This window comes from Taudactylus pleione, unplaced genomic scaffold (assembly GCF_031769625.1).
Source record: "Taudactylus pleione unplaced genomic scaffold, aTauple2 ptg000563l, whole genome shotgun sequence".
Classification (NCBI taxonomy): domain Eukaryota; kingdom Metazoa; phylum Chordata; class Amphibia; order Anura; family Myobatrachidae; genus Taudactylus; species Taudactylus pleione.
In genome coordinates this window covers 1,195,001-1,216,337 of record NW_028284965.1, presented here as the reverse complement: position 1 = coordinate 1,216,337, position 21,337 = coordinate 1,195,001, and the positions used below count along the sequence as shown (strand labels likewise).

At 44.4% G+C, this 21,337-nt stretch overlaps 1 protein-coding gene across 1 annotated transcript in view; it reads left to right on the top strand.

The window, feature by feature from the left end:
* Positions 1 to 13,902: 13,902 nt before the first annotated feature.
* Positions 13,903 to 21,337, top strand: part of LOC148481775 (uncharacterized) — a 101,281-nt gene continuing 93,846 nt past the window's right edge. Inside the window, exons 1-4 of the mRNA XM_088453025.1 lie at positions 13,903 to 14,009; positions 14,560 to 14,582; positions 14,870 to 14,990; positions 15,803 to 15,957. Of these exons, the coding sequence (XP_088309151.1) occupies positions 13,903 to 14,009; positions 14,560 to 14,582; positions 14,870 to 14,990; positions 15,803 to 15,957 (406 nt within the window). The remainder of the gene's footprint in view (positions 14,010 to 14,559; positions 14,583 to 14,869; positions 14,991 to 15,802; positions 15,958 to 21,337) is intronic.

Genomic DNA, 21,337 nt, shown 5'->3' with positions numbered 1-21,337 from the left:
TGCATTCCTTTGGGAACGCCTCCGTTTGGCAAGCCACCCCCCTGACACACCTACCAAACTGGGCGAGCTGTCGATCAACATTGACAGCCGCCCCTTTTGGATGTGAGCGCCGGAGCGAGTGATTTCTCAATTGCCTCGGGGCTTGCGCACTGCCCGGCCATCGACCCGTTTGCAAGCGCATAGTGCTTGCGAGCGAGTCTGAATCAGGCCCCTACTCCCAATAATAGAAAGGTGATATTAATAAATCCCAGAGAGAAAATAAAGGACCAATAAGTCTTACAAATACATCACAGTAATAACAGTGTTGTACATTGAAATGCAGAATAGAATACACATAAATTGTAGAACACAGGCTGTTATTTCAGAGAAGATGTTGTTAGAAAAAGCCCCACTAGATGGAGACAAAATTTAAGCTATAAATCCAACAAGAGATTTTTAAGGTGAGCTCTAAATATCCCTGATACTGTAAGTAATCTGTATTGGAGGAAAATGTATAGAATGCAATCAAAGATACCACTGATCCTTTGATGAAAAGAAGTAAAAGTAGTGTTCTTTTGTATTGAGAATACTCAGCAGTCCTGTTATATCTCTGACTAGCAGGACTTGACACGTAGCTCAATCAGCCCCCAAAGTAACTCCAGGTAGAGAATCAATTAAGAAGGGATAAATAAGGTTTAAAGCATAGGGAAGATTGGAATCGGTATGGGTAAAAAGGAGTATTAAACGGAGGGAGGGAGCACACACAGGGGGGTAGGGACCAAGTGCAGGGTAGAGATAAAGGAAATCAAAAGGATGTTAGTTAAAGTGTAGGGACAAAACAATGTTAGTACCTGGGGGAAACTAGAACACTCAGCGCCACACCCCCGGGACAAGGAAGGCACCGCCAGGCATGGGTGCTCCAGCCACACAAGTAGAATGTCCCCGGGAGTAGAATGTAAGCAGGCAGTACTGGCAGAGCAAGTTCGTCCGTTGCACCGGAATAATCCCACTCATCGGCAGCCACAACAGAGACCATACTTCCAGGGTGTAGAGGGTAGATCAGCAGGCGGCAGACAGCAGGCTTGTTTTGAAGACCATAAGGACCAGAAAGCAGCCACACTCCCGACAACCAGGTAGAATTCCAGCATCCTCACCGCCAACAGCGCGATGATCTCTCCTTGTGCTCCAAAGGCTTCGGTATGCCTCTTGTCAATGCAAGGCTTGAGGTAGAAGGTCCGGGGTCCCGGTGGTCAGAAAAACTCTGTGGGGTGATTATTAAGAATACCCTCTGTAGTCAGGGAAATGGTACTCAGTGTTGAGGTGTAGGGAGAGCCACTCAGCAATGAGCAAAGCCCCGGGAGCCACTTCAAACCCCCCACACTCAAATTAGCACCCTTAGATCAGGCGGTCTTACAGGCCGTTAAAGGTCTCGGCCAGACTCCGGTGGTTAAAGGACCCACAGAGAAAATGGAGGTATCAGTCGATTCCTCTCTGCCAGGGCAAAGAGATGGGCTAAATGGTAGTGCTGTAAATGCCCCAAATTTGGAGGATTAAAACGGATCTCCAACTCTCTGTCAGAAACAGATCTAAAAGGCGACCATGCTGGATGCCCCGCCCACCGGAAGTCAGAAAAACATATTTAAATACCACCATCCTGCTACATCAAGGTATACATAATTCAAACATCATCCATTTTATTATAACATATGCCCTCTGAGAGTTATAAAAAGTTATACTACTGTACCACTGCATCATGAGATATAAAATATGTGCATCAGCCTCTTACTATTTGCCCTCATGTCTATGGTAATAAAGCTCCTTCACAGCAGCTAATATCACATCAGGGGCAATAGGGATTCAGTGAAACTCCATAAGCTGATAAATAATATATATAACAGAAACTCACTAGGGAGAAAGACTGGTGGGAATATTGTAGTGTCCCTAATGAACACTTACTGCTCCTTACTGCCAGTTCTATAGTATGTGCACCTACGGGCTTAGCCATGCACTTGTGTGAAGTGTGGAGAGAGAATGAGGGATACATACTTTTTTGGGGGGAATAGTGATAATATTGTTTGGGGAACTGTTAGTAATAGTTATTAATAGTGTGAGGAGTAAACTGCTAATATTATTCATATAGTACATGTTATGGAATTGGTATGATTTACCGCCGCACCCATGCATGGCGGTTGGAATCCCGACAGCGGCATCCCGGCAGAGGAGGAAATCCCAATCGTCCCCAGGTAAGTATATACTAACCTATCTCTACCCCCAAGGCCTGACCCTCCCTTAGGGGTGCCTAACCCTAACCTTCCCCCCCAGTACCTAACCCTAATCCACCCTCTAAGTGCCTAAACCTAACCCCCACTTCCCCGAAGCCTAAACCTAAGTCCCCTGGGGGGGTGCATAACTCTAAGTCCCCCCCGGGGGTGCCTAACGCTAACCCACCCTTCCCCTTGCCTAAACCTAACCTCCCAGGGGGGTACCTAACCATAAGTCCCCACAGGGAACCCTAAAACTAATCCTCCGCCCCCCGCAGCTATCCACGCTCGGTGTCCAGCGTCCCTTCGATCGGGATGCGTATGTCTAATGACAGGGGTCGGCATATCGATGCCTGTCTTTAGATCCTTCCCGGGATATGACAGTCGGGAAGCCGGCTGTCGGGATTAGGTCCGCCGGCTTCCCGACTGCATACCCCATGTTATAATTTTTGATCTGAATGCTACATTTATGCATTGTTCATAATACTAAACTTATTTCATCCTTAGCAGAAAGAAGGAAAAGCTAATAAATAAATTGTGTCTTTGTGAATCCGAACCAAAACATTTGAGGGTGGATTTGTCAAAACCAAAACCAGAACCAAAACACGATGATGATTTAGAACCAAAACCAAAACACGGGGATCTGCACACATCTAGCTACAAATTTAATCTAGCAGAGTAGTTTTGTTGCTTCCATTTACTTTATTTATGCAAATAAGATGCACAATTTGAGCAAAAACTAGTAGATGGTACTATATATACTGTATTTGTGTCCCAAGTTTTTATCTTATGTCAAGAAGGGAAAAAAACAAATCACTTTTTCTCTGAAACAAAAAAACGTTTCTCAGTCGTCACTTAGAAATCCTTTGAGAACACACATTAAAGCAACTGGTTAAGCTAAAATGGATACAGCTATAAACAAATGAAGGATTTCATTAAATGAGACTAAAGGTCTAAAATGACTGCAATAATTCAATAAAAAAACACCCAACATATTGTCACGTGTAGTATATGTGGTCATATCAGCTGGAAATCCAGACCAAGGTAATTGGTGCAGGTTAAAGAAGACACCACCCGTGATGTGTCATATGTTGTAAATGGTTTCATCCAGGGGATGGTGGGGGCATCATTGAAATCCTGACCAGGTTAATGGGTGCAGGTTAAAGAAGACACCACCCGTGATGTGCCATGTTTTGTAAATGGTTTCACCCAGGGGATGATGGGGGGTGTCATTGAAATCAGCTGGCCTTATATTTCAACTAAAGAGCACTGATTGACCAGGTGACCAAGCCCACGTGGTGAAACACGCATTCTGGAAGCCACGAACAGCAGCAGGAGTTTCTGTGCGCTCCCCTCTGATTCTACACGAACGGTCTTCGGTTGCGGTGTCCTCCCGCTGTAAATTTGGCACCCGCAATGTTTAATATATCAGGAACGTGCCCTGACGAAGCAGTTATTGTGAAACGCGCATCAGCTTTTTAGCTGTGCGTGGGTTTTGCCGTAGTGTTCGGAAAATATTTATGGTTATATGATTACGTAACACTTGCACTGTTTGTCCTCTATTAAACCCGAGAGGGTGCTTGTATATATCACTCTTAGAGGGAACTGGCAGACAGTGTGTGATGATGTGACACAAATCACACAGTGTATAACTATCACATATTAATTATACTTTGTGACCCTGCAGTGCAACAAGCACCACACCTTGTAATATGTATAAGAGATCTTATGCAAGAGATGTACAACAAATGGGATATAAATTAACCCTTACTCACCCAAGCAAAATTGGAGATTGTTGTTATTTTGTTTAATACTTATTGCTTACACTGTATCAGAGTAAAGAGGTACTAAGGACCTCATTCAGAGCCGTACGCTATTTGCGGACGGTCGTTCTGAAAAAGGGGCTGGCTATTTAAATGAAGTGCTCGCTCTTTGCGGTCTGTTGACGCCTCTAAGTCTGAACGAGCGAACAAAACCTGCGGCCGCTATTTTGAGAAAAACGTCCCCTGGCCGCTCGCATCCTACGTCATCTCCGCTATTTATTAGATTAATCGAGTACATCGAATGGCGTATGAACTGCTCGCTATTCTTGTGGTTGGATTTTCCTACCGCAATCATGCGAGCAGTTCAGGCTAAAAGACAACCAGGTGACGTGGTGGATGACGCTGCTTTGTTAATTATGCACTCCCACTAAACGCCCGTTTTGACCGTTTGGCACGCCTGCGTTCGGATCTCCACTCCCCGTTTTCAAGCACCTTCCCCTGTTACCACCCACAAACGCCTCATCCTGTCACTCAAATTATCAGGCATTCGCTATTTTGCGAGCACATGAATTTCGACCGCACTGACTGGTTCGCACATGCGTATTACGAACCGTACGCATGCGCAGTTGTGCGAACATCGCTCGGAACGAACGAGTGGCCGCTTACAAGTGGCTCTGAATCAGGCCCTAAGTCACTGAGTAATACCCCATTTCCAACAAACAGTGGATATATGATGTTTGGTGCAAATGTATCTATCAATTTCAAAATGTAGTACTTAATTGTGTATGAATACGTGATATAATTTCAGTTTCTAAATAAATACCTTTGTATATGTAATAAACCCGTCACCTTTCTTATACTGTATATGTAATAAACCCGTTACCTTTCTTATACTCTATATAACGACATCGGTCAGCAGACACATCTTTGGATACAATGTTTATTTAATACTTATTGAATACACAACTACGGCCATCCTGCACCCAGTGCTCTATTCACTACTTCTGAACTATTAACACACTTAAGTTTTCTTTTACATTTATTTAGCAGTTTTTAATTTCTATCTTTTAATACGTGGAATAAAAGTAATATTTTATTTGATTTCCTTTCTTCTGTGCAGGTATTAAATGCCGACGGGCGGAAAGCCGTCTGACTAAATACCGACGCCACAAACCTGAACGCTGAAGATCCCGACTGGGGCTCGTAAGTACCCTAATTCTCCCCTAACCCTCCCTTCCCCCCGGGAGTGCCTAAACCTAGCTTCTGTACCCGCACCCTAAATCTAACCCTCTCAGGGAGGTCCCTAAACCTAACTCTTACTGTTAGTGCGGCTGGGGTGCCTAACCCTAACCCCTCTTCTCCTAGCCTAGCCCTCCCTGGGGGGGCTAACCCTAAGTCCCCCCTGGGAGCTCCTAACCTAACCCTCCCTCCCCGCGGCTGACCGCTCCCGCCACCAAGCTTACCTTCATTTGGTATGCCGTGCGTTGGGATCCCGGCGTAGGGATAATGATAGGCATCGGGATTTCGACACCTATCATTAGTCCCTTGCTGGGATATGACAGTCGGGAAGCCGGTGGTCGGTATTTCGACCACCGGCTTCCTGACCGCATACCGTTTTACCATCAGGGAATGTCGATCTATAAGCCTGATTCAGATTTGGGAATAGAGGGGGTGATTCAGCTTAGGACGGAATTGCAATGCTGCACGCAGGCAGCTTTTTAATTTTGTCCTTGCTAATCTGCAAATGCAGCATGAAGTCGCGATGGTGGATGGCGCTGGGCTGCCGGCCAGTTGAGGCTGACCAGCTTGCGAGCCCAGGAAACTGCATCCATGGACGCAGCCCCTGGCCTTGCCATTCCTGAAAAATGGGGCAAACACGGCTCAGTTTCTGGGAACGCCGGCCGTCCCTGCCCCCACACCAGCCCTTAAATGCCTCACCTGTCAGTCATAGAATGGGCTGTGGGCCTGATTCAGAGCCGCTCATAAGCGGCCGCTCGTTCGCTCAAAGCGATGTTCGCACATCTGCGCATGCATATGGGTCGTAATGCGCATGCGCCAACCAGTCAGTGTGGTCGGAAATCGTGTGCTCGCAAAATAGCGAGTGCCTGCTAATTTGAGTGACAGGATGAGGCGTTTGTGGGTAGTAACAGGGGAAGGTGCTTGAAAACGGGGGAGTGGAGATCCGAACGCAGGCATGCCAAACGGTCAAAACGGGCGTTTTAAAGGTGTGCATAATTAACAAAGCAGCGTCATCGACCACGTCACTTGGTTGTCTTTTAGCCTGAACTGCTCGCATGATTGCGGTAGGAAAATGCTACCACAAGAATAGCGAGCAGTTCATACGCCTTTTGATGTACTTGATTAATCTAATAAATAGCGGAGATGATGTATGATGCGAGCGGCCAGGGGGCGTCTTTACAAAATAGCGAGCGCATGTTTCGTTCGCTCGTTCACACATAGAGGCGTCAACAGACCGCAAAGAGCGCTCTATTTAAATATCCGGCCCCTTTTTCTGAATGAGCGAGCGCAAATAGCGTCCGGCTCTGAATCAGGCCCAGTGCGCGATCACACAGGACCTGTTGTGCACATTCCCAGAATGGGTCCCCACACATGCACAGATTCCCGATAATCGTAGCAGACAATAATGCTATTCAATTAACCTTATTAGTTTAGTATGAACATGTAAGGATGCATCCTGATTACATCATTTTGCATTATCTTATTTTTCCTCCTGTACCACCACCCACAGGCTATACGAGCGTGCATTTTGATGGCCGCGATGGTCGAGACCATCGCGACCATCGAAATTGCGTGCCGGAGCCTGCGGTTGAGGTTTTCAACCGCAAACTCCGGAGTGATTTTGGCTCTATCAGAGCCAAAATCACTCCCACTGACATCACTAGTGATGTCAGTGGGCCGGCTTTTGATGGGAGGCGTTCCCGTGGGAACGCCCCCGTCAGGGAGGCACGCCCCCGGCACGCCTACCAAAGGGGGCGTGCTGTCAATCAACATTGACAGCACGCCCCCTTTGATCGGACACAACGAGCGAAGGACTTTCCTTCGCTCGTCGCATCTGGCGCATGCGCACGACGGAGCTCCCTCCGTTGTGCGCATGCTCAGTCCAGAACATCAACCCACTTGCGAGCGGACAGCCGCTCGCGAGTGGGTCTGAATCAGGCCCTAGATCTACTGTACTGTATCTGATTGAATACATACAAGTAGTTACCTACCAACCGTAGTTTGAAATATTTTTTTGTGATGATATCATATACTCAGAATAGAATATATCTCTATTCAGATCAATGTGCCTAAAACTGAGCTCTGCAAAGCAAAATTACCAACACAGAGGCATACCTCCCAATCAGAGTGATTTTGTTGGGACAGTCGTACAAACGGTATATATGCCTTCTAATAGGCAATTATGTTTGTTTCTGCAGTCATGAATCAGCTGCATTTTTGTGACCACAAAATGATGACCTTGGACTACATTTGCACGTACAGTACCTCCCCTCTCTCATTTTGCCTCTCCAGGCATAAGAAGTCACAGGAGCAAGTTCTGTAAGCACATATGCATGCACTCTCTTTGTGGACAAGTGCAGTGAGCATTTGTGTAATTTACATAACGTAAACTGGATCTAGACCCAAAGGTTTTTTTTAGTTTTGAAATTGTCACTGGTCTGTGCCTAAGCCCTTAAGGGGCACATCCACTAGACGATCTACTCCCTGTCCAATCTCTAAATGTTTTCCCTTGATTTTTTCCCTTGAAATTTTATCGTTCAGTCTGAACGATTTGCAAACGATCTTCAATAGATCAAGTGAAATTGACCTGCATGTTCGGTCGACTGACGAGACGATGAAACGACCAGCGGGAGCGCGCATTGTTGATCGTTAACGACCAAATACTGCACTATTTATAAATGATTTTTAAACGACTGAACGATAACGACGTCGTTATCGTTCAATTGCCTGCTAAAATCGTGTAGTGGATGCCCCCCTTTAGAGCAATTGTTTTGCAGAGGCACAAAGAGACAGCAATATAATCTCTGATTTCTGTGTGATCATACAGTTAACCAATTCTGCTTTGTGTGTCCATTGGAGTATGTCTGAGAACGCTGAAGACCAAATTTTCCATACCGGATTTTTGAAAACCAGACTTGAACATATTGCTCATCACAGGAAGCTGCCCTTTAAAATAATTTCCCACTTTAAATAGCTCATTGAAACCTTAAGCTGACCTGTGGTTTTTACTGTGTCCTTGTCTGTGACAGTAACATGTTTGTAACAGTAATGGTATGTAGTCAGGAAGCTGGCGGTCAAAATGCTGACTGCCGACTTCCCAACTGTGAAATCCCAGCATGGGAACAATCATAGGCATCTAAATACTGGTACCTATCATCAGCCTCATGCTGAAATACCGACGCCTGGCATACCAAACGTATTTAAGCAGGGCATTTTTACCTGTCAGCCGCGGGGGGGGGGTAAGGTTTAGCGACTCCCAGGGGTACTGAGGTTTAGGCTAGGAGAAGGGGGGGTTAGGTTCAGAGACCCCAGGGGGGAGGTTAGGGTCACGCACCTTCCCGGGATGGTTAGGTTTAGGGTGTGGGGAGGGGGGGTTAGATTTATGCACCCCTGGGGGGAGGTTAGGTTTACGCACCTTCCCGGGAGGGTTAGGTTTAGGGTGTTGGGAGGGGGGGTTAGGTTTATGCACCCCTGGGGGGAGGTTAGGGACTAGAGGGAGAGGTTAGGGTTAGGCACCCCTTAGGGAGGGTTAGGAGGGAGAGGGGAGGGTTAGGATACTTACGAGGTACCATCAGGATCTTCATCTGCCAGAGTTCTGGCATCTTTCATCTGCCGGGCTTATGTCCGGTGGTATGTCATACCGATTCCACAGTAACATATGCTGCTATGTGATATCATATCATGCTCTACATAGGATTTTATTGATTTAACTGTCCAATGAGTGAGAGCTGGAGAAGGAGCTTAAAACATAAAATTTTGAGATTTACGTTGCGTTGTTCCAATGTGATATATTTATGGGTGTGTTAATTTGGGATTTAATTTGTATTTTTTAGAAATTTTTGTCATTCAACTGTTTACTGATCTTTTTTTATCTTTAAGTATACTATTTTTTTTAAATAAAAAAAAAGCAGAGGATAAATAGGATATACTTTGATGCAACATCACAGCATCATGACTAATGCACAGTACTTTAATCTTTTATAAAAGTAAATGATTTATCAGGTATGTACTATATAAAGGAGTCAGTAGGTTTTCATGTGATACTGATATCTGCCATGGCTTCCGTACTTGCTGTTGTGTGCCTGCTTTTTTGTCTCATAACATCAGGTGAGTTTTACAGTATTTTGCTTTAATTGTATTTTCTATATGTTTGGAATCAGTGCTTTTGTGTTATGCACACCATACTACATACTAAATGTACAGTCTCTTATTATTATAATATAAAATTCCAAAATTTTAAATAAAAATATTTTAATTCATTAGTGAAGTTTCCTAAATTCTTAGAGAAGACGTTGGTATATTTTATATTATAAAATTTTCACTAAATATTTAAAATATTTTTATTCAACTCCTCAAGTGCTAGGACAAAACCATTGCAGATAAGGTATTAAATGTGTGAAATATTCTATCATATTCTTTTTGACATATTCTATATAATTTCTATCTCATGTTTACTAACACCAAATTAAGGGCCTGATTCAGCAGCTAAAATACATTTATCTTTATGAAAACACTTCCATAAAAAAGATTATTCAGTTAGTTGAAATTCAAATATTAAATTTATTAAAAATAGTAATTCCATAGAAATATACGTATATTAGAAAATTATCATAGATCACAACAACAATTATTAGACTCAATTTAAATATAGTCCAACATATGAATAAGACTTCACAATAATAGATCAATGCATTTAAAAAATTACCTTCTAGCAATTTCCCTATACACACATGAATTATTTCTTATTATCATATCTTAGTCATGTATTCATTATTGGTGTACAACCACTAGTGAATAGTTTGTTTATAAAAAAAACTCTTATAGTTTAAAATATTTTATCTTGAAAGCATACTGTAAAAAACAATAATAAGGCCTTATTTGGGTCCCCAAAAAATAAAAAAAGATTCCTTTATGTACAGTCATTTAATAACTCGTTAATAGGATCCTTTCCACAACTTGTTGATTTATATATATTGCAAGAATAATGTACATATATATTATTATAATATACATAATAATATTATTGATAACAAATAATGTTACATGGCATGGCATTTCTTTGATTTTATTTTTTCACTTCTTTATTACCAATACTTTCACTATCACACTTTATTTAATTTTTTAACCGTTATTTCACTGTTATTTGTTCCCACTGAAACTCTTTTTAATGTATATTCAATAAAGAATTTAATTTTTATTTCATTTTCATTTGTGCGCCATTACTAAATTCCTACAATCCTGACAAAAAAAGGAAATTTAAGAATTCAAACTTAAATTCCTTTTTAATAAAGATAGGATTAAAATCTGTTTTTAAACAACCTTTAGCTTCAATTGTCAATTTTAAAATAGAATTCTTGCAACATTTCAATTGACAAAATTTAAAACCACTTTATTTTAGAGTACGACAAATTATTATAATTATAGTGCTCATTTTTTAGTACAGTATAAACCATGACACAGTTTGACAACTACAATAGTTATCGTAGTGATAGCAGAACATTTTATCCTGATATTATTTGTTACAAAATAGAGCAGGTTACGGTATTTACAAATCTTCTTTAGAAGTAGCTATTATATTTATTTTATTAATTTTTTTTGCTCTAGAGAGGACTGTTGGATTTAGATGTTAATACCATTTTAGAAATGTTATTATCCATCATCATAATTTGACATTTATCCATATTTAAAACAAATGGGAAAACAAACTGCAAGTAAATAAATACATTACCGGGCTTTATTTCTATTACCAGTAGTAGAACGTTTTTTTCCTTTAACCTCTTGTTTAGCTAACACTCTTCCCCATTATTTGCAAATATTGTTAAATCCTTCAGAATGTTGTGTTTTTATCGTTGCTTATTTTCCAGAAGACCTCAGGCAAGGAATAGATTTACGAACGTTTCTAAAAAGGAATAGTGGTGATGTTGCCTGTACGTAGCTAGAAAGTTTAATAAATCTACCCCCTAGGGCAGCAATTTTCAACCACTGTGCTGTGTGCCTTGAGCGGTTGTCAAGTGTGCCGTGAGGTCAGTGCAGTCAGAGCTGACTTTACTTGTATTTCTGGCCTGGGCAGAGCCTGCCTCTCCAGGGAGACTCAGGCGCGCATGGGAGGTGACCTATGGGGACGCGTAGGCGTGACATAGGTCACGCACACCGCATTGTACACCTGCCTGCACACTGCTCCCAGCTCTGCCCTGTGTGCTCAGTCACTGAGTGTTACTGAGCAACCCCAGCCAATGAGGGACAGGACAGGGACTACAGTGAGTCTTCACAGCTGGATATTTTATTTTTTCTGTGGGGGTCAATGTGATTTTTTTTTACTGTGGGGGTAAATGTTTGTGTTTGTTTTCTTTCTGTGGGGACCATTAATGTTTTATGTTTTTCTGTGGGGGGCAATGTGTGTGTTTTTTTTTCTGTGAGGGACTGATGGTGTGCCTTATAAATTTTAAAATCATGTTCGATGTGCCATGAGTTGAAAAAGGTTGAAAATCACTGCCCTAGGGATACATTCACTAAAGGTCAATATCAATTGATTTTAATCGATTTCAAATCAATCTAAATCAATGTTGTTTTTGCAGGGCTAAATTACACATTTACTAACACTTATAGACAAATTTAGAATTTATTTTTTAAGTAAATGTTTGAGTAAGCCCCAAACACATATCAATTTAGATTGAATTGAAGAAATCGATTAAAATCGATCAAAAGCAAACCTTAGTGAATCTACCCCTTAGCGAAATACAGATGAAGAGCACTAAATTTCGTCAAGGCGGCAGTTCTTTTGAAACTAAGGGAGTGATTGGTTTAAATATAAAACATATTTCTACCAGCTTAGTACATGTGAATTCAAATCCATTTTGTTAAAAAATTTATTTTTTATTTTTTATGGACAGACAGAAAGCAAAGTGCTTACATAAAGCCTTTGAGAGCAATTCAATTACATATGTTGTGCTGCTGGGACAGCATGTAACTGCACCCTACATTCAGTGGTGTCACAAGGGGGGAGCGGCCTGGTGTCACCCGACGAGGGGTGACACCAAGGTGCAGACTCCCCTTCAGTGACAGGAGCTGAGTGCTGCACTGTAGCATTAAGTGCAGCACTCAGCTCCTGACATTGTGAGGGAGTTGGCACCGCACACAAGGTACCTCCTGCACCCCCCTTCCCCTCCAGTAAGGAGTACGGGACCACCGGGGTTCGGGCCACAAAGCCACGCCCCCATCCCGCAAGGCCATGCCCTCCTCCCATGAGGTCACACCGCCTTTTCGGCGTGCACAGCGTCCCTCCCTGCACCAAGTGACACCGCGGGGAGGGAATCGGTATGAAATACCACCGTCCCTCTAGCCGGCAGTTCGAATCCCGGCCGCAGCAGGCCGACAGAAGCAGAGATCCCGGCAGCGGAAGCCCGACAGCGCTGGAATTCCCGATCGTCCGTAGGTAAGTAAAAACTAACCTAACCTAACCCCCTAACCCTAACCCTCCTTATGGGTGCCTAACCCTAACCTCCCCCCCAAGTGCCTAAACCTAATCCCCACTGTAAGTGCCTAACCCTAACCCCCCTCCCCGCTGCCTAAACCTAAGTCCCCCGGGTGGGTGCCTAACCCTAACCCTCCCTCCCCTATCCTAACCCTAACCCTCCTGGGGGGGTGCCTAACCCTAAGTCCCCCCCCGGGTGCCCTAAACCTAACCCTCCCCCCTTTGCTATCCGCTCTTGGCGCCCGGCATCCCTTCGATCGGGATGCCGGGTGCCTGTCTCCCGGCATCGGGAAAATGATAGGCGTCTAGATATAGACGCCTGTCATTTAACCCTCACCAGGATAAAGCAGTCGGGAAGCCGGCTGTCAGGATTAAGACAGCCGGTTTCCCGATTGCATCGGAGGGACGCCACTGCCTACATTGCCCCTTCTCTGATCATACATTATGAAGTTTACCTAATAGCCTCAGAAAGGTGCACAGGAAAATACATAGGGGCTTCCATATGTGCAGTTGATGTGCGTGCTGTACATTGACATTACATCACGCAACAGCAGGCGATCTTACATTGCATACAATTAAATTGACCCTTTTAAGTTTTGTCTAGACACAGGAAATATTTGAGCCAATGTGTGATCCCTGTAGCAGCCACCACCTCATAAAATACAAAGAATATATTTATTTTTACTCACATTTAATTATGCCCTTCTAAATAGACCTGGGTTTGAGAAATGGTCACACAGCCTATAGTCAGGGTAGCAGAAGTCTAGGGGCTGCTTATATGAACTGTACATCAGAAGACTGCCTTGTGCTTATTATTATTTGAAAGGGTTGGGTACAGGATGCTGGCACATGGGAACCTGGCGGTCAGAACCTCGACACTGGCAACCCAATAGGGTTAGGATATGACATCTGTCGGTAAATATCCTAACCCTATACATTCCCCCAGGGCCACCATCAGGGGGGGACTGCTGGGACTGGAGTCCCAGGTCCGGACCCTGGCTGAACGGTGGGGGGCTGGCCGCATCTACGGCCACTGCAGAGCCTGGAGCCCAAACTACCCCCTTGAAAAGAAGAAGGGGGCCTGACCGCCGCTGCTACCGCCCGGCGACCCGGTCCCCATGGATGGAGCTGGAGGAGGAAGCAGCTTGGGCCGCTCCTCCACCAGTTTACATGAAAGTTGGCGCGCGCGATGTTGGAGGGAGAGATCGTCAATGTCGGAGGAGCCGCGGATCAAGAGGAGCAGCGTCTGCAGTGCCGGCAGAAGAAGCCGGATTCTTCCTTCTTCACGAAAATAAGGTAAGTGCGGGAAAAAAACGGGGGGGGGGGGGGGGTGGGAGTGAGATGGTAAAAAACGTATCTATAATGGGTGCAGGGTGTGCCGGGTCAAGGGGGGGCCTTTGCGCATGCGCTGTAGACTCCGGGCACACTCTAGTGACCAGAGTCTAATAATGCTCCGGTGGCCGGCCAGCATTGTCAGTCAGCTATAGGCTGCCGGGAAGATTGAGGGGGCCCCGTACCGGAAATGCACACAGGCCACATCCTCTCTAAAGATGCCTCTGCACCTAACCCTCCCTCTCCCTCCCTCCCCACACCCTAAACCTAACCCCCCATCCTCATAGCCTAACCCTAACCCTCCCCCTCAGCAACCTATCCCTCCCCCTAGTGCCTAGCCCTAACCCCTATCCATTCTACAACCCCAGTACTTACTTTAAGGATTAGGAAAGGTGTCAGGATTCCGGCGCCTGCATTATAAGCGCCAGCATCCCAACCGCCGGGTTCAAAACTACATCCCATTTGAAATAAGCAGAATTCTGGTTGATTTTAACTTTATATTTAAACATTAGAGGCTTGGATCATGGGGGAGCTATGGTGGGAGTTTGGGAAGTCAGAAAAAAATAAGCCTAATGCAACAGGAATTGCTAATTCAAACTTGCCTATAAAACCCCTTTAACTAATGTTATCAGATACAGTACCTGACAATATTTGTCACTTGTTATAATATTCTTACTGGAGCTTTTTAACTCTAGAATCTGTCCCTCAACAGTTACTTATTGCTGATGTACATGTTGATCATCGATAACCCTGTCAGGTTTCATTAAAATAAAAATTGGATATGTATACTTGATATGTTTTTCATCAATAACATCTTCTTGTAGGATATTCCATAGTTTGCAGAATCTGCAGCAGTAACGTGGGACCATCATGCAATGGGATAACTGCAGCTTGTGCTTCCTCTAAACATGTGTGCATATCATTGTACCAAGCCACAAAAAAAAGGTAAGCTACAAGCAATATCCAAAAAGAGGCATAGGGGCTGATCCATAGTTACATGCACAATGGCCACAATTACACTAACACAGCATCCATGTAAATGCACAGCTTGTACCCATACAGTTGAGGGTAAATTTACTAACGGTCGATTTACTGTAGATTGATTTCAAATTGATCAAAATCGATGTTGTGTTTCTGGAACTAAATCACACATTGAATTTTTTTTACTAAACCGCGGCCGCACTTTTGTCGGTGCAGGGGGTAATGCCAGAAAAACCTGGTGTTACCCTATAGAAGCCTATGGGCCTCTTACCGCACCCCACTCTCGACGCTTCGTCGATGCCTCGCCGCCCCGCCGTCGCCCAACACTGGCCCCCACTCGCCTGCTCTCCATGGTCGCCGGCCCGCGCTCCTCCTGGGTCCGCCTTCTCCTCCTCCTCGTCTTCTATCGGGTGCAGGGAGGAGGAGGAAGAGCCCGGTGCTTCCTGCACAGGTGACCAGCAGGAAGTTCCCGGGGCTCAGAGACCCCGTCACCCGGCGTCGGCTGCTTCGCAAAGGGCAGCTCTTATCGCAAGAGCTGTCCTTTGCGATACTAATCGCATATGTTAGTACATATGCGATTAGTAAGGTTGCGGTGTCTGGCGGAATGGTCACCGCAACCTTAGTATATCTGGCCAAGATATGGTAACCTGATAAAAGTCATCTGCGGCATGTCCCAAAGGTCATATTATTCGTAGAACCTTCAGATTCCTATAGTTACCATAAAATATATACAGTGTCATCTTCTTATAAATTGCATTGAATTTAACTTAATTCTTTCCATCAGGTTCAGAAGAAAGTATGAGTTTTGTCAGAGGCTGTGATGAAAAGCGTATTTGTGGAATATCAGGAACGGTTACTATAAAAGATAGTAAATACAGTCTAAGCATCACCTGTTGTGAGGGAGACCTGTGTACACCTCCACTTCCAGCCTGTAAGTAGATACACTGTAAACCGTAACATATATATCCTCCTAACATTCAGTGGTTTCTAAACATGGATTTGTTAGAGTTTGGGGGCTGTAAAGGGGTGTGGTCTGAATAACGCAGGCGCGTCTGACCATTTAAATGCTGTCACATGGGCGTGCATAAATTAGCTATTGAGATCTCCGACTCAGTTGCGTGTCAGGAGAGACGCTGTATGTAAGGCAGGTCAGATCTGCTGCAAGGCCTGCATGGCTGGTTCATGTGCGTCGATGTTCTCATTGTTATGATTGTGTGTTTTGTCAGAGGAATATAAGCAGGCAGCAGTGGGTGTCCCTATGCTCGGGTAAGCTATAGAACCATATTTTTGCAGCCGTGATCACATTAGCGTAGTTCTCTGAATCTGGCCCTAAATTCAAATAAAATACCTGCCTGCAATACTTAGGACCTGATTCAGCGATGGGCGGTATTGCATATCAGCAGGTAAGCAGCTGTGCAATATCCAACCAATATGCTAATGCAGCAGGAGGTGTCTATAGGAAATAGACACCTCCTGCATGCGTCAGTGATCAGGGGCGTAGAGAGGCCGGCTGGGCCCAGGGGAAGGAGGCGTGGCCTAATCGAGTGAGGCATGGCCATGCCCCCTTTGCATATTTTTTTAAGTATTTTGCAGCAATGCTGTGCACTGGGGAGGAGGGCGCTGTGAGCCCCTCAGCCCAGCACAAAGCTGCAGGGGGAGCAGTCAGTGTGATCACTCCCACCCAGAGACATAGAAGACTGCAGCAGCCACGAGCAGTCTCCCATTGCAGCCTAGCACACAGCAGCTTTTGGTAAGGGGGACACAGAACCTCAATTAACTGTGTAAATCTCACTGCATTAATTGCGGATATTGGACGCAGATCTAATACTAGCATAGCCGTCATGGCGTCAGTGATCCGCTGTGCGACAGGGTAAGAGCTGTCATACTTGCTTCCCCTTGCAAGAAATTCTTTAACAGTCAATTGTTTTTTTGTTAAACTACTACTAGTACCTTCTCGGTCCACTTCTGGGATGAAGATCCACCCCTAGCAACAGCAGCAGCAGGCCTAGCGCTCAAAGATTCAATTTCTTCTGAGGTGTCCTGGAAAGGGGAGGAGTCACCGTGACTTAGCATTAACAAATTGGATGCTGGACTACCACTGATCGTTCCTGAGGATATTAAGGATTAAGGTTTTGTCAATGGAGATTGCAGATGCTGGGATTTAGTAGAGAGAAGGCATCTAGCTAATGCTGGACTGCTTGCTGTTATATTTTAGCAGTACTTTGATGTTATCATACATGTCATGAGCTCGCTGCAGATGACGTAATAGCGTGGAGGTTCCTAGATGCTTAACATCCCTACCTCGACTTACTGTGGTTCCGCAATGGCTACAAATGGCTTGACAAATGTTGTTAGGATTTGGGTAAAAATAATTCTACACAAAAGATGTGGATTTGTTGGTTCTATGCCCAGGCATGGCAATGGCCTTCTTATCTTGGCCAAGAGCTGCTTCCACTAGTGCCTCACTTATACAAACAAGATCCTCATCCTCAACATCCTCATTAGTGCCAAGGTCAGCTGCACATATATTCCCCTCATCCTCTTGCAATTCCACGGTGGCATCCTCAATTTCTTTGTCCTCGGCAATAACTGCTCATCCCCACAAATACAGATGGAACAGAAACTGTGGAGGGCGGCTTCTCTAAAAGGTCAGGCTTACACAGCAATACCACTTGTGGACCCACTTAGACTCTCCTCAGGGATTTCTGACATTTGTGTTTCTGAAAACACAGTTTGATCTACTGCCTTAGTGGTTTTACATTTTTTTACACTTCTTCTATAGTCAGATAGAAAAGGGCTTTCATTGTCATAAGAGGCACAAGATGCCTCACTGACAGTTGCAGAAACACCACTCAGAAATAAAGGCCTGAGTCTTTCCTTGCCACTACGTGTGGTGAATGGTATGTTGCCAAATTTCTGTACTAGTCTTTAGAGGTTTAATTTTTGTCTTTACCCCTGTGATATCTAGATTTTTTGATTTCAGATACCCTAATTTTTTAAAGCTTCTACGCCCTTGAGCATCAGCTTTAGATGATAGTGATGGACTTCGAGCAGTGGCAGTGCTACCATTTGTTTGCTGATTCTGCTCTCCTCTCAGATCGTTGTCGTGATCCATATTAATGAAATCACTACACTGTACAAAAACGACTTAGTAATAGTATTAGGTATTTATTTAGAATATTTATTTATTACCACTCTCTGTGAACTGGAGTCATGGAGCTTGTATACACACAGTGGGCTTATGCACAGTCACGGAGCTTGTATACATACAGTAGGCTTATGCCCAGTAAAGTCACGGAGCTTGTATACACAGTGGGCTTATGCCCAGTAAAGTCACAGAGCTTGTATACACACAGTGGGCTTATGCCCAGTAAAGTCACAGAGCTTGTATACACACAGTGGGCTTATGCCCAGTAAAGTCACGGAGCTTGTATACACACAGTGGGCTTATGCCCAGTCACGGAGCTTGTATACATACAGTGGGCTTATGCCCAGTCACAGAACTTGTATACACACAGTGGGCTTATACCCAGTCACGCAGCTTGTATACACAGTGCATAGGCAAATGCAGGGGGGGGATGTTCTGTCTGCCTGGAAACCCCCCTCCCCAACACACACGACCACAGTAAAAATAGTAATAGAATAGAATTTTGCTAGTGTTGCATGTTCTTCTCAGTATCACAAATGAAATAATTAGCACCACCTGTTGATCTTTTAACATGTATCAGACAGTAATAACTAACCTGTGCACCAACTAGGAGATCTGGAAAACATGCACTATTAGGGATGCACTGCTATAGAGCCCAATATGTACATATATGTCCAGGGCAGTGCTAGGTTCATCTGCTGCTCCCCCAGACTCCCGGACTTGCTCCAATGGTCTGGAATGGTGCCCACATCTAAAATAAAAACATCCAGCTCAGGCAGGATGGCCCTACTGCTGCATCTAATGGCTTATAGTGATCTCTGGTCCTGTATATGCTGGAATTATGATACACAATACACTTTGAGTGAAGCATATTAAAACTGGTTGAGTACTAATTCTGCCCTCTTCATGGACCAGCCACACAACCGCTCTAAAATCAAGCATTTGGAAACCCCCCTCCATAAATCCTGCATTTGCCCTGCAGTGGGTTTATGTCCAGAAAAGTCACGGAGCTTGTATATACACAGTGGGCTTATGCCCAGTAAAGTCAATGAGTTCTTTGTATACACAGTGGGCTTATGCCCAGTCTCAGAGCTTGTACACACAGTAGGCTTATGCCCAGTACCAGGGCCGTAGCTAGGGTAGTGCGGCCGGTGCCATCGCACAGAGCACCACAGGGCAGGGGGCGCTGTTTGGGACTATCAAATTTCTGTTTATTATCATTCTTGCTTGTAGCTTCCTCTTATTTCATCCCCAGCATCTCCTGGCCTCCCCTGACTCTTCCACATGAAGCCATGGCCCTTTTTTGGTTGCATTATGTCCCTTTGAAAAATGAGGGGGGGGGGGCAATGCTCTTTCTGGCACAGGGCACCAAAAACTCTAGTTACGGCTCTGCCCAGTACAGTCACGGACATCGACAAAGATGACCAGCAAGAACAGTCACTGTCAGTTACTCCCTCACTCAGCATTGATGAAATGGCACCGAGTCCCGGGCACCACATCTTTTATAGAGGCCAAACATCACCTGAGCCTCGCGAGAATCCGATGACGGCCGGATGATGTTTGGCCTTGAGGTGGAATCCGAGTTAGACGGGAACACCCAAACTTGTGTTCGGGTGGACTCAGATCCCTCAGAATCCGAACCACTCATCTCTAATATATATATATATATATATATATATATATATACACATACACAGTATATATATTAAGGCTGCATCTAAAAAACTGCAATTCTCCCATAGAGAATTCTGGAGGGGGGGCATAGTGTTTAAGGGGCTACACCTCAAAAGCTGTTGGAGATACCAAACTGAAATTGGGCACGGGTGGATAGAATTGTCGTTGGGTGCTGCTTGCCAAATTTCAAGGCAAAAACATAAAAAGGATTTGGGAATAATCTAAAGCTCCAACTGTCACTTTTTTCTGACATTCTCAATTAATATCACTTTTCTGCTGTTCTCTATGGGAGATTTTTGGGAAGGCATAACTCAGGGTAGGGGCAAATTTAGACTTGGGGTTTGTTTTATTAGGTAGCTGTTGTGCCAGGGTACGTGCTTTTGGGGTTCAGGTAAATTAGAAAGTTACAGTTTTTAAACTATTACCTCAAGAATGCACCATTGAATACATAGGAAATTACTGTTGCGCTGCAGCAGTAGGAGCCGTCTGCAGGTGTATTCACTGTAGCTTCACCTGGGTGTACAAAGGTGGCTGCCTTTTATGGGCTTTAGCAGTAGACCAACCTGGCAAATGGAATCGGTCATAAGTGGGGACACGGTGGTGGTCAGGCGGGCGTCATCGGCAGTGGTGGAGTGGACGACGGTGGTGGAGCGGGCAGAGGCAGCATATTTGCAGGCTACAGCAGCAGTGGTGATGGTGCATAGAAAAAAAGGGATTTCCCCCCCAGCACACTGCAGCAAAAACAATACTTAAATCCTACATGATAATAGAGATTTAGAGGTATTAGTTACATACATTTGCAAATATATGAATAAGCGCCAGGCCAATTATCAAGGCTCCTCTATACTGGCGTCCCTAACATTAAGGGGTTCACGTCCGAGAAGCAAGGCACCCCAAAAAAATCCAGCCAAGGACCATTCCCAGGGCATCACACGAAAAAGGGAAAAAGGTGATAGTGAAGTGTAAAGAAAAGATGTGTAAGGATAAATCAATAAGTGTTAATGAAATGAGAAAGAATGAAAATGACATAAATAATATACAAACAAATAGAGAAGTGATAAAAGTATTCTATGTGAATTAAATGGTGATGCCATGAGAAAGGCCCAGTCAGAACCCCCCCAGGGGCCCCACTCCCAAACGCTCACCCCAAAATAATTATTGCTACATAATGGTAGCACCCACTCTGGGTCATATAATTACAATTGGTGTACAGCATGATAACAGTACATCTATAAGCTGAGAGCTAACTTACCTTGGAGGTACCCCAAAAAACCTCCACATGGCACTTTAAGGATCAGCACATACTCCTAATGCTGACTCCCTTCATGCCTCTCCAAACTGCAAAAAAATTTGGTAGTTGCTCAAATCAGCTTAATTGCATAACACAGGTGCTTGTAAAAGGCGGGATTTACACTGAACACAGAAAAAAAGAGATTTGCCCCCCATCACACTGCAGCAAAAACAATACTTAATTCCTACATGATAATAG